This window comes from Ahaetulla prasina, chromosome 1 (genome assembly GCF_028640845.1).
Source record: "Ahaetulla prasina isolate Xishuangbanna chromosome 1, ASM2864084v1, whole genome shotgun sequence".
Taxonomy (NCBI): Eukaryota; Metazoa; Chordata; class Lepidosauria; order Squamata; family Colubridae; genus Ahaetulla; species Ahaetulla prasina.
Window position 1 is genome coordinate 283172124 of NC_080539.1, and position 13005 is coordinate 283185128.

The 13005-nt window shown below is 37.0% G+C and overlaps 1 protein-coding gene across 2 annotated transcripts in view; it reads right to left on the bottom strand.

The window, feature by feature from the left end:
* The window catches only part of NAV2 (neuron navigator 2), a 321401-nt gene that overhangs the window by 56844 nt on the left and 251552 nt on the right, over positions 1 to 13005 (bottom strand). For both annotated transcript variants that reach the window (XM_058161305.1, XM_058161296.1), the window contains 6 exons: positions 11258 to 11960; positions 8856 to 9323; positions 6533 to 6598; positions 4692 to 4736; positions 2134 to 2294; positions 545 to 733 (listed from right to left, as the gene is read on the bottom strand). In XM_058161305.1, coding sequence (XP_058017288.1) covers positions 545 to 733; positions 2134 to 2294; positions 4692 to 4736; positions 6533 to 6598; positions 8856 to 9323; positions 11258 to 11960 — 1632 coding nt within the window. The remainder of the gene's footprint in view (positions 1 to 544; positions 734 to 2133; positions 2295 to 4691; positions 4737 to 6532; positions 6599 to 8855; positions 9324 to 11257; positions 11961 to 13005) is intronic.

Genomic DNA, 13005 nt, shown 5'->3' on the forward strand with positions numbered 1-13005 from the left:
GTATTTTTTCACATCTCTGACTGCAGAATACTTAATTCAGCCTATAGGACAAAAAAGATTTTTCTATCTCTGCCAGAGAAATTAAAGATGAGCTAAAAAGGTCACTCTTTGGAATCAGTGACATTAGGTAAGCTGAAAGTAGGGCTAAGCAGTATGGGGAGTCTGAAAAAGAGGTCTTGTGCATTCAAGGGTAGCATTAAGGCTTTGTGGACTAATTCACAGATCTTTTCACATCTAAAAATTACAAGCTTGTTGATGCTTTTGTCTCCTTGATTTATTTGAACCATTTTTTGCACCTCAGGCCAAACAGTCACATCTGATTCCTACCCCTATTTTCTGATTGGCATTTGTTGAATCCAAAGCCTACTGGGTTAAACAAAGTTTTGAACATGTGTTTTGTTGTTGTCCCCCCTCCCTTTTCTCCATAAATATAAAGGAAATAAACATCTATCAAAAATTAATAAACATTTTTTTTTGTCAAGTTCCTTCCCATATGCATACACGATTCAACTTTTTTGGGGAAAAAATTAACTGGATTACTTACCCTCTTCAAATCCATCCCGGAATGACCCAGAACGGCTCATTGTCCTGCTCTTTTCATCCAGTGACATTGAGCTGTTCCGGAACCGGGAGTCATTGTAAGGATCATAAGGGCCATCTGCATTAGAAAGACTGTGTGTCCGCAGCATGGTTGGGTTGGATAAGCTCATTTGGGCTGCTGTGGTGGGGCTCACTAGAAAGCAAACCAGAGATAGGAAATTCACAGATCTATACCCATGCTATGCTACTATCACAAATGAACAAACCAAACATTTACTATAAGCAGAAGACTAATAGTCTCTAACTAAATCTTTCTAAAAATTTCTCCTGCATTAATCAAGTATAAAATGAAGTCTTGGAAGAATCTTCTGGAACCATACTTACTCCAGAATCTTCTGGAATCATGCTTACTCTAATCATGTTACTATATTTTATTCTGAATAGTAACCAAGTTACAGTAGTAACTGAAATTCTGGTAGATTCAGAAATTCAGACATTATTAGAATATCAAGTCAATCAGAGTCATTGGAGAGGATACTCTCAAAGCTAAAATTCCTTGGATTTTCTTGGATTAGAATCCTCTTTTCCCACAATAAAGTAATTTGGTACTTTTAAGACATTGCAATCTTTGTTATCAGATAAAGAAGATAGTGTTCCCAGAAAAATAACCAAGTAAGATTTCAGAGACAATTAAAAAGATATATTTATCATAGAATTGGTTATATAGTAATACATTTCTGGGTATCATGATATCCATTTTCAACTATTCATCTTCTGATCTGATTTCTGGCTCCTACTCAAACTTACTGGTTCCAGTTAATAGTTAAGGCTGTGTAAAATTTGCACTGTTTGCTTCACAGAGACTCAATTCTGATCACTGGAGAAATTCACTTTAAAATGTTGCCCAGATTGAGAAAAGCAAGATATTCCAATGGGAAGCACTGAAGTGAGTCATTTTATTTCACTTGGCTATTTTGCTTTGATGGCAATATCTTCTACTGAAGGCCAATGAAACAGTCAATTCAGCGTGATATGACAACCCTCACCCAGCCTCTAGAAGCAGGGAGTGCATCAAAAGGGCATTTCACTGAAGCTTTGATAACAAAGAATCTCTTTGAGGCTTTGTACTAACCTAACAACTATTATTCTTATGACTCTATCAAGTCAAGTCTTTATGTAGTGGCTGCCAAACCATCTTAGATCTTAAGCTATATGTTCAGTCATAGCGAAGATTAAATAAAGCAAATTATTGTTTCTTAAAAAAAAACCAATTACATAACCAATTAAAACCAGATTAGTGAAAATAGTGAATAATTGTTCAGATGTGACATAAAACGTGCATGGCTCTAAAAATCTGAAAGAAATGTTGCATGGAAAATCAAATTCCTCTGACAGTCCAAAATTCTAAGTTATAAATTAGAAAATTATGTGCATAATGACCAAACTGGTTTGGTATGTTTCAATTGGCATGCTATATCAACACATGCCAGCTTATCAGTATCAATCACCAATTAAATTTATTTATTTATTTATTTATTTTTTGGAACAAGCTGTACTTTTCACAGTTGAAAGGAATCATAAAAGTTTACTCACCAAGCTGGGAAAAGTTGAATCTAGTTCCAGATGGTGATGTGATGCTGGAACCAGAAGAAAATGGAGAATTGACCACAGTGTCCTGAAGACCTCCAGCAGAATGTGAACGCAGCCATTCTTTTGCTTCCTCTTGATTGCGAAGTTGTGATGATGGTGTATACCTGCCCAAATCACAACCAGGTTTAGCTTTTGCTCAGAAATACCTTGCGTGACCAAACTACAAAAGTATTTTAGAGAAAACAGCAAAACTGAAAAGCCAGAACACACTTTTTCATGTCAGTAGAATTAGCCTAGTTGAAAGATTTCATCTTATAGATAGTTATGAACTTTTTCAAAATTTGGGACACATCAGTTTGTATCATGATTAAAGTAGGAACCATTGACTCCAGTGAACCTACTTTAAGCATGACTAAGTCTGGATTTAAATAGGTTCCTCTGAATGACAAATTCAAAGAAATGCTTTAATATTGGCAGCTGTTACCAATATCTGTTACCCATGAATAGGAACATTATGGATTTATCTGATAGTTTGCAATCTCTCCTGGCTTATAAATAGCCACTCATAATATGTCTGTGCAAGATACCATGAAATCTAATGTCTGATCTAAAGCCAGTTAATTATTCCTTATCCGACAAGATACTTACAGACTTCTTAAACTTGATGTCCCCCGTTATGTTTAAACAACTTCCAATGATCATATTCAACAAGGCCATCAGCTATTGCTGCCATTACATTCTAATTTTTAGAGTTGGTTCTACACAAATATATGTATACCAATACATGGAGGTTATTGGCTTTTAGAAAGGTGATGGGAGAAAAGCTAAAATTAGGTCCTTAAAATATTGCTGCTCAAAAGCTCAAAACTGAATTGCAAGAATCAAACCTGAAGATCTAGTAAAAGGAGAACTATGTATGCCTATAGATTGTGTACATACTGGGTTCATATAATTACCATCATTTGATAATGACTTAGCAGACTGACTTAGCTCTTTGCACTCCATATATGTACTGTATATTCAAGGGTAAGCTGAGAATTTTAGGTGTCAAAATACACCTGAAAAATTGGTTAGGCTTATTAGTGAGTATATTTCCTCAACTTTTTAATGTACCCACATCTTGTATATACTTGTGGGTAAATTCTAATTTTTAGGCAAAATACAACGAAAAATGCACTAGCCATGAAATCAGCCATTAATGAAAACTAAACATATGAAAATTTCAAAGGCTGCCTTTTCCACAGGTGGCTTATATATGAGCTTATGCACAACCATACCCAATTGGAATATCAGATTGATGAAGATTGAATTTAATATGTAATGTGATATATGTTGATTTTTTCCCCTTCTTTCCAGCGATAAAAATAAAATACGCACTGCCAGCAAGTGAATATATTCTTTAAAACACCTCATTTAAAGCACAAGCAGTTACATTTCATGCATAGCTTTGGTAGGAATTTCAATATTTAATTCTCATGTTCCAGAGTGATCTAGTGATGTTAATTTGTACTTGGATCTAAAAAACTAGATTTTTGCTGTAAAAATTTCTGATGTTAAAAGTTGTTCATGTGTATGAAGAAACTGGAGTCATAAAAAGGCACACAAACATTAGAGGAATATTCAAATGAACAAACTACAGATACCTACCTCCTTGACATTTAAATGTTTCAAGCTTAAAAAATGGTATTCATTAATAATTGGAGACACTGGATAGGTGGAAAAGATATTACAAACCAATTAACTTATTCAATCTTAGCCCTCTTGTATTTTACACAGCACATCTAGCATCCAGCTCAGTGAGACAATCCAAGATGCTGCAAATAACAGTGTTTATAGCACAGAATAAATTGCAGCTGTAATTTAAAGCTATCAGTTCCGTTATTGTAAAAAGCAGCCACACAATCTAGTCTAAAACTGAACAGACAATATCTATGGAATTAGTTTAGACTTTCAATTTGTGATAATCAGGTTAATAAATGGAGTAAAGTTGTAAGTTTTCATTGAAAGAAGAGAGCGTCCTTTTTCAGTCTAATTTTTCTTGATCTCAAATTGCTTATAATACATAATTTAATTTTTAATCATTAAATCGACATCTTTTTTTCCCCCTTAAGCACAATTACTGCTTCAGCTGTTGTATCCCACAACCTGCGCTTTTAATGACTTCTCGGTTCTTCTTGATCTGCATTTGAGAAGTTTAACACTGTGAGAATAACATTATCCAGTTACTATTTCAGTCATAAAAGCTGCAACTTATTGCTTGCAAGTCAAGCTTGGTGAGTTGGTTTTTTGAAAAGCCAGCCAGCTATAGTTACAAATCCTGCTCAAGCTGAGAAGCTATGAAAAGAAAGCATGTAGGTGAGAAGACAGAATAATGACCTGCTTCAAGAGGACACGGGGTGGGGTGTGGGGGATGGAAGACAGAGAAAGAGACTGCAGCCACTCACTGCAAAGCAGAGACCACCACCAGCGCTAAAGACACGGAAGACATACAGGCAAAAAAAAAGAAAAAAGCTCCAAAAACCACATGGAAAACTACTTATGCTATACGGAAACACCAATACCTGAGTCCTTTCTTAGGCAAAGTGTTCCTATCAAGATGTGGGTCGCTGTAGAAAAGTTAAAAGAGAAAGAACTTCAGAGAAGAGCAAAAAAGGGAATGTCAAGATCAGTTTGGAAAAAAAAAAAGAACACACTATAAAACAACTCTGTCTTAGCACTGAAAAAGAGAGATGAAAGCCCCTGTCAAACCAACATGCAAAAACCTAACCAGGTTTAAAGACTCTCTTACACAGGACATGCAAATGGGACCATGCTAAGATGAGTTCCAACCCAAGACTGAGATCTCACAGTTCACTTCAACCTTCTCCAATTTGGAACTTTTCAGATAGGAATTTAGGAAAGTGGCAGTCTAATGTATCAGGGGGACATCAAATTTGGAATGTTGTAAGTACTTATTTTAATGCAACTTTTCAAGCTCATTTGGAAGTTGGACTGACCATTTCTCTAGCACAAAAGTAACTAGGACGGTTTCTTTTCTTAATATACACATATTTCAAATGAATGGGTAAATGTATACTGCTCATCCCTATGACAATGTTGAAACGTTGCCTTCAAAAATACACCAAAAATACGACACTATCTCTCAACTCTTAACCAAGATTTTTTTTCACCCAGCATCAGATTGAAAGTAATAATACAATCTGCAACCTTTTGAAGGGTTAAAAAGGGGATATGTTGCATGAACCAGAAACTAGGCATTTAGGCATCTATGAGGAGGATTATTTATTTGCTTTCAGGAAATAAGATTACCATTGAAATAAACTATATTCAAATCACACCTGACCATCTTGCAAAAACACAACTTCTGCAAGCTATGGTTGTAAACGTTCAAAAGAGCCTTGTTCTGAATAGTATCTGCCAACAGTACAAATACTTTTTAGTTGAATGAGGGAATGAATGAATAATAGATTGATCACATACCTAGAGTCCCTTTGTGATGGAGATGGGTGGTTCCAAAATGTTATAAATAAATAAAATAAACTAGATATTCTAAAGTAAATCCTGAAATGATGCATCGAATGAAATGAGTTACACCCTACAAGAGGCTATGCCTGAAAACATACATTTTATATTTAAGATCCCACAAGTTTCCTTGATATTCTTGCTCTAATAGAGTAACAATCGCCTCTTTGGAAATCATTTAATTATGTTAATTATGTAGAGATAATTAAATATCTCTAATAATAATAACTTCTGAAACTTAGTAAAGAAGAGTATTGCCTGCAAGGATACGGCTTTAGTACAGGAAACATAGAGAATTATATTGATTCTGAAATTATAATTAGTTTCTAAACATCTAAATGGTAGCAATGACATTTCCAGTGTGCTTTGCTGCACATTGTATCCACACATTCATTCTTACAACAAAGTACACACGACAAAATACCAAAAAGAGCCCAAGATTCCCAAAACTGAGACTGATGTAAGCAACTTATTACGGGGACTAATTTCAGCCACAACAGAAGAATTGGGAGAGGAAACCAAGACAAAAAGGTGAAACAACTGAAAACATGAGGGAAAGCAGCATGCCACCAGAATGCAGAAATGCTAGTGAGAGTTTAACCTTCCAGTAAAAAAACACAGAACTTTGTAAGATCCTTAAGTTTGCATTCTTGCAAAAAACACTTGTCCACATGGTTTTCCAGAATAAACTGGGTCATTGCTGCTGTTAAATATACTCTCACTGGCATGTCTTTGAGTGACAGTTCAACACAGCCCAGTGAAATATACACACACTCTCCACTGAGCACAGTCTTGCACAATACACTTTGGCTTCTTAAGCGTCACAGTGAACCCTCCTGGATCTTATTTAATTCCACTGCCCTATGACAGACAGCATTACCTCTCCTGCCGCCTGGGTAAAGTATTTCTGCAGAATTTGGGACTAGCAGCAGGGGAAGAGAGAGGGCTAGAAGTAGTTCAACAAGACAGGAAAACAAAAACAACAAAGAGAAAGAGAGAGGAAGATTAGCACAGAGGGAAGAAAGGGAAAGCTGTTAGAAAAAAAAGAATCCATTCACAGGTTGATAACAGTTGTTTTACGTTGTGAAGCCATAGATCATTAAAAGATTCTAGGAACTGCCTAAGTCAGGGGTGTCAAACCCGCAGCCCGCATGCGTCACTTGCTTGCCACGCCCACCCTGGTTTGGTGAAGGGGGAAAAGTCACGATACTTCACGTGACGACAACATGACATCACAAGTTTGACACCCGTGGCCTAAGTGATTTAGCAAAGTCAGGCTGCATCCAAAACAATTCAGAAAGAGCTACAGTCCTGGGTCTTCTTGTCCTATGCCTCGCTTTTGGTTATTAGGTTTTCTCTGTTCCTATGTAGAGGTGGACAAAGATAATTCTTCCAATTGTTCATTTTCCTAGAAACAGGCTAATTCATTCATAACAATAGCTAAAGGGCTATACAGTGCTCATTCTTGTCCTACAAATTGATTTCATCTACAGGTAATCCTCGCTTAACAACTGGTTGTTCTATGACCAAAGTTATGACAGCCACAGAAAAGGAGTTTTTTGGTCTGAAAAGCCCTAAAGACCAGGCCAAAGAAAATGGCTGATATCTAAAAAGGAACAATAAAGGAAACACATCTGACACACAAATCAGATATGAAATCTGCCTTTAATTGTGGCTTAACATAAAGCGTGTTCTTTATAGTTTATTTATTTATTCAGTTTCTATAGCCACTAAGTCAAGTGACTATAATAAGTGGCTTCAAATTCTGAAATTTTACAATTAAAAAAACAACAAACCCCCCCCCCCCATTAAAACAGTAAAAACATTTGGTTGTTTTTTTACAGATGTTTCATTATCCAAAATAGGTAACATCATCAGTGATAGAAGGGAGTGGGGTTGCTCTAAATTTATATTCTAGTGGCTTACCTTGTCAGGGTTGGTTGGGAGTGGTCTTGGAGGTTCTTTGGTTGGGCTATTTAGTATTAGCTTGTTTGGCAGTTCCCTTGATTGGGATATTGTTTACTTCTTGATTGATTGACTGATGTTAATCTTGATGTTAATTTAATGCTGGTGGGGAGGTGTTTTGGTCTTTTTGTTCCTTTTGGCTTCTTGATTGTCTCTTTCACATAGTATATAGATGTTATTTATGCCTATTGATGGCCAATTTGTCAGAGTGCCAGGCTTCCAGAAATTCCTAGCATTTTTGGACTAGGATTGGTATAGGATGAGCATAGTTTCCTAGTTGAAACTATGGTTGCGTCTGTTGATACGTTTTGAAATTAAAGAGTTTTCAGAGTTTTTCAAAAGACACTCTGACAAATTGGCTATCAACAGACACGTAGACATTAACAACATCTACATACTATGCAAGAGACAATCAACAAGCCAAAAGTGAACAAAAAAATAAAAAACCTCCCCACCAGCAATCAACATTTATATGAGCATAGATTAACACACAAATTAACATCAGACCAACAATCAGAAAGGTAAACAATATCCCAATCAAGGAACTGCTGAACAAGCTAACAGTAAACAACCCAACCAAAGAATTTCCAAGACCATTCCCACCTGATAGGGCAAGCCACCACAAAATAAACTTCACTCTTTGCTAATACTGGTGATGTTACCAAACTTGGGTAAAGAAATGTCTACAAGAAAACAACCAAATTCACAAGGACCCCTCATTTCAACTCTGAGCTACAAATATTCTTCTTTTCCAGTAAAACATCCATAAAATAGAAACTATTACACCACATTATACTATATATACATTTTTTTTCTCTCTCTCTCTCTACACACACACACACACACACACTGGCATATTATACATGTCATGCTTGTTAATTTCTTTAATTTATGCTCAAAGAAATCAAAGCTGCCAAGGGGGCAATTTACCAAGTTGTAGAGACGTTGTGTATTTTTATCACAATTGCCGGAAGTCCTTGGTTATTTGAAATTTCCAGAAAAATAGAGACCAAATGATATAGACTAACATTTGACTGTCTATATTACCATATATTTAACAAAAATAAGACTACTGTGTATACCAAAGAGAAAAATCAATTTTAATAATTATCATAGATTTCTACCTTTAAGACGACTTGAAAACTATTGAAGCAACTAGCAGTCAGTTCCTCAATATATAAACCACAAACAATAACTGGGAACAGGGAAAATACTGGCATCTTTTGAAATTTTCTCACCTTTCTGACAAGTTTGTTTTAATGCTGTTGGTTCTAACAAAGGGAGGCATTGAGTCATCCTTAGGAGCAGCAATCAAGCCACTGGAAGAATTGTGGTTCAGCCCACTTCCACTGCTGAGAGAAATATCAATGGATTCACAACTGGTGTGCAGGCTGCTGACAGACTGGTATCCAATCCCATCCTTGCTGACAGCAGAAGAACTACTGGGGTTAGTACCCCAGGTCAAGCTGTTGGAAGGAGCCGAGTGAGCTGAACTGGGACTAGATGCTAATGGAGACTGATTTGTGTCTGCATTTTTACAATAAAGAGGACTACTACCACCACTGCTCAATATGCCACTGCCAGAAGGAGATTCTGGATTTCCTTGTTGGTTCATAGTTGCATGTGGGTTGGAGATGACTACTGAATTTTTCATGCTTTCTGCTGTTGTTATGGGAGGTTGTTTATTTGGCTTTCCACCAAAAAGTCTGAAGAAGAAGAAGAAGAAGAAAAGGAAGTCAGATATATGGATTTTTTATTTATTTTTATTTTATTTATTTATTTGTATGCCGCCTTTATTATATTTACAAATCACTAAAGGAGGTGAATATATCCAACAAAACCTCCTACTCCTATGTTCCCCACATAGCATGGATTGGGCGGAGAGAGAAAGAAGCTCCAGTGTCAGCATTCCAGAAAACCCACAACTCCAAGTAAAACTCCAAAGCAAGCATCTTTCAAAGTTCTATTTACTAGGATAGGTAAACTGGCACATCTGGGAAAACCCAAATCTGAGAGGTTCGGGTTTTCCCTTAGTAAATCAAAATCCCCCAAACCCTCCCCTGACTCCGCAGTCAATCACATATTCTGATCACCAACTGTCTCATCTCGAGACAGCACTCCGACCACTCCCTCTCTAGATGCAGGATGGGCCTGACCTTGACCAACAAGAAAAATGCTATTATGTCTAAAGACAACCCCTCTACTAAATCCCCCCTCCTACTTTCCCACACATGAGAAAGTGGCAGCACGGAAGTTTCCGGCCAAATATGGCTTCCAAAGCTGACATCTAGCACATATGAAAAAAAATTATCCTTAATATCCTTAATGTTATAAATTAATTTCTTCCACTGTAAACCTATCTCATAGCGAGGAGAGGTACACTGTGCTAAAATTTTAGTCCAACTGTAGCAGTATTTTGGGGTCCTAAATAGCATGTGACATTTTCACTTTTCTTGCATTCACTTTCTTCACATTTAGGTGGTCAGTATAAGCCGAAACAATCAAAAGGTTCTACAAGATTTTCTCCCATATTAGCTACATTTTCTTTTGATTTTGCTAAGAGAAAGAGACAAAATGCTAATCTATTCACATATTAGTGGTACAGGTAAGTCCTTGCTTGATGACCATCTGTTTAGCAACTATTCAAAATTACGACAGCAACGAAGGAGAGGGACTAATCAGCAGGACTTGTATTTGCACTTGATGTCCAGCTTGCATTATGATATCACAGTATCTCATGGCCATCTGATTGCCATTTGCAGCCTACATTGCCAGCTTCCGTCAAAGTCAATGGGAAAGCTGACAGGAGGTCACAAATAGCGGTCATGTGAGGTTGACCATGCAGGATTCCTTTAATGATAGCAACAGAGAGTGCTGGAACTGCAAGTGGCATGGTCAAGGGATGTCATACTTTATAACTGTATCGCTTAATAATGAAGTTGTCGGTTGTAGTTATCGTTGTTAAGCATGGACTACCTGCATTTATTTTACAGAATGTGACTGCAATGTTCATAATGTTTATTATGTATCCTATATTATGCTGGAGAAGCTATAATTGCCCTTTAAGAGAAGGCAATACAATGACTGTATTGTACCTTAAAGAGCACATACAGTCCTCACCAGGAAACTCAATTTCAGTAACATTCCTTAATGTCTCTGCTACACTTATCGGTAGGAGTGAGAAAATATATAAGAATAGACCTTTGCCCTCCCATTATGTTCCTAAACAATTATTTTTGGAACAGATAAACTAGAATAACTTGATGCTCTTCACTTCCTCTTACAAATCCTATCAATCGTGCAACCTGGAAATTAACAGAATATGTTGTGCAACCTAGAAATTATCCTCCAAATATGTTGAATTAGAAATCCAACATATTTGGAGGATGTCAAGGAGAAAACAGTGTTTTGTATAATGGTGCAACTACAGATCTTTATTGATAAAAGGATTTTATTCTGTACCTAAAAACATCAAGGATAACTTCTAGAACAGGGGTCTCCAACCTTGGTCCCTTTAAGACTTGTGGACTTCAACTTCCAGAGTCCCTGTCTTAAAGGGACCAAGGTTGGAGATGCCTGTTCTAGAATGTTTCTTCACATCTTTGACATAAACCAATTCAAACAAAGAGGCTATAATTACCTTCGCAGTGTAGGAGAGGCCACATCTGGGTACTTTACTCCTTGCTGGTGAGTATTCTGGGATGCATTGGACGTTGTCTGAGGTGATGGGTTTGCTTTAACAGAGTTACAAGAGACCACACTTTCATTATCTGAGGAGATCCCTTTCTCTTTATCAGTCTGGTTTATTAAGCCTGGCAGAGAGCTCCCAAGAGCAACTTTTGTTGGTTCTCTTATTTTAGGAACAGGCAAACCTGCAGACTTGCTGCTTATGTTGGAGTCTATGCTGCTGGTGCTAGATCTATTGCCAGCTCCACTTCTACTGCTGGATTTGCTGGGGCGGGGTAGACTCCGATACTGAAGATTGGTTCGGGTAGAAATGGCTAAATAGCCATCATCCTGATTTTGTGACCCATCAACACTAGTCTTCCGGCCAGTGGATCTACCCATGAGTCCAGATGACTTGGGTATTTTGCCCAGAGTAGCAGCTCTACTAGTAATAGTTGCTCCACTAGCTGTAATCATGGTCACACCTACAGCTGACCCACTCTGCTTTTTAAATCCAAACATGTTTGTATTAGTCGTAGCCGCTCTACAGTTATTTGTGGAAGGCTTTTTTGATTCATCCCCACTGCTTCGCCCAGCATCTGAAGGGGAACGTTTAATGTTTCCAGATTTGGGAGAAATTCTGCCCTTTTCTGAAACCTTGGCATCATCAGTTTTCCCTTTAAAAAAAAAAGAGAAAGAAAACAATTTTAAATATTGAACGGCTTCAAAGATTATGCAGAAACATTTCAATATGTTAAAGTTATGTGTAAATTATTAATATATCTGAGGGCCAGGAGAAAATACTTAATATGCTATTTAAGTCTAAAAACAACAAATGTAATGTTACAACCGTTTTGTTTTATTACATGAAAAAGTACATTGTTAGCTAGACTAGCATTTGAGATATCTCTACCGGGTAGAGTCTACCCAATGGTGGTTGAACATGCTCATTCTAGGCAAAATCAGTGTAGTTTTTTATGTAACAGAACAAAATATTTATGTAACTAGCATTGAAAGAGAATGAGGAAAGAAGACTCAGGAGTGATATAAAAGTTTTCAGGTGGCTAAAAGATTGAAAAACTCCAGTAAAAGTGAATGTGCTACTTGAGGGGACAATCAATTTCACTGGTTAACTGGTTCTTACCCTTGAGTTCATATGGTAGCCACGGAAATTATTTGTCTGAATTAAAGATATTTGAAGAATATTTAACTTAATTTAAATATTAAAATTTTAGTCTGTTGCTTTCAGCATGCCACTTTAAATTTGCTCCTCCTGCCCATGGCACCCTTACACCCTGTAACTCCTGGCTGCAGTAATCTCTTGCCCCCGTTGACTGCTGGCCGGGGACTCCTGCTTCTTTCTACCAAGCAACCGATGCAGTCCTGGGGTTATGACAACAACCAGGTTGGCTGGGAGAGATGTCACTAAGTGATGCGGTCACATGACATCATCCTCACCCAGCACTGGAAATTCTGGTCCCAACTGCCATCCTAACATGAGGACTACCTATATTATCCTCCTTACTTTCTTTGAACTTCTATGATGACTAACAGATTGTAGTGTAAAAATCTAGCATACTGAGTGTTGATGAGGGATATTGCTCTAATTGTGTACAATTAGAAATGAGAATAAAGGGAACTAAAAAAAAAAGTCTCCAGAAAACCTTCAGGTGAACTGTGGTATAATTTAGTTATAGGAAAAATTTTCTGTTTCCACAGCCT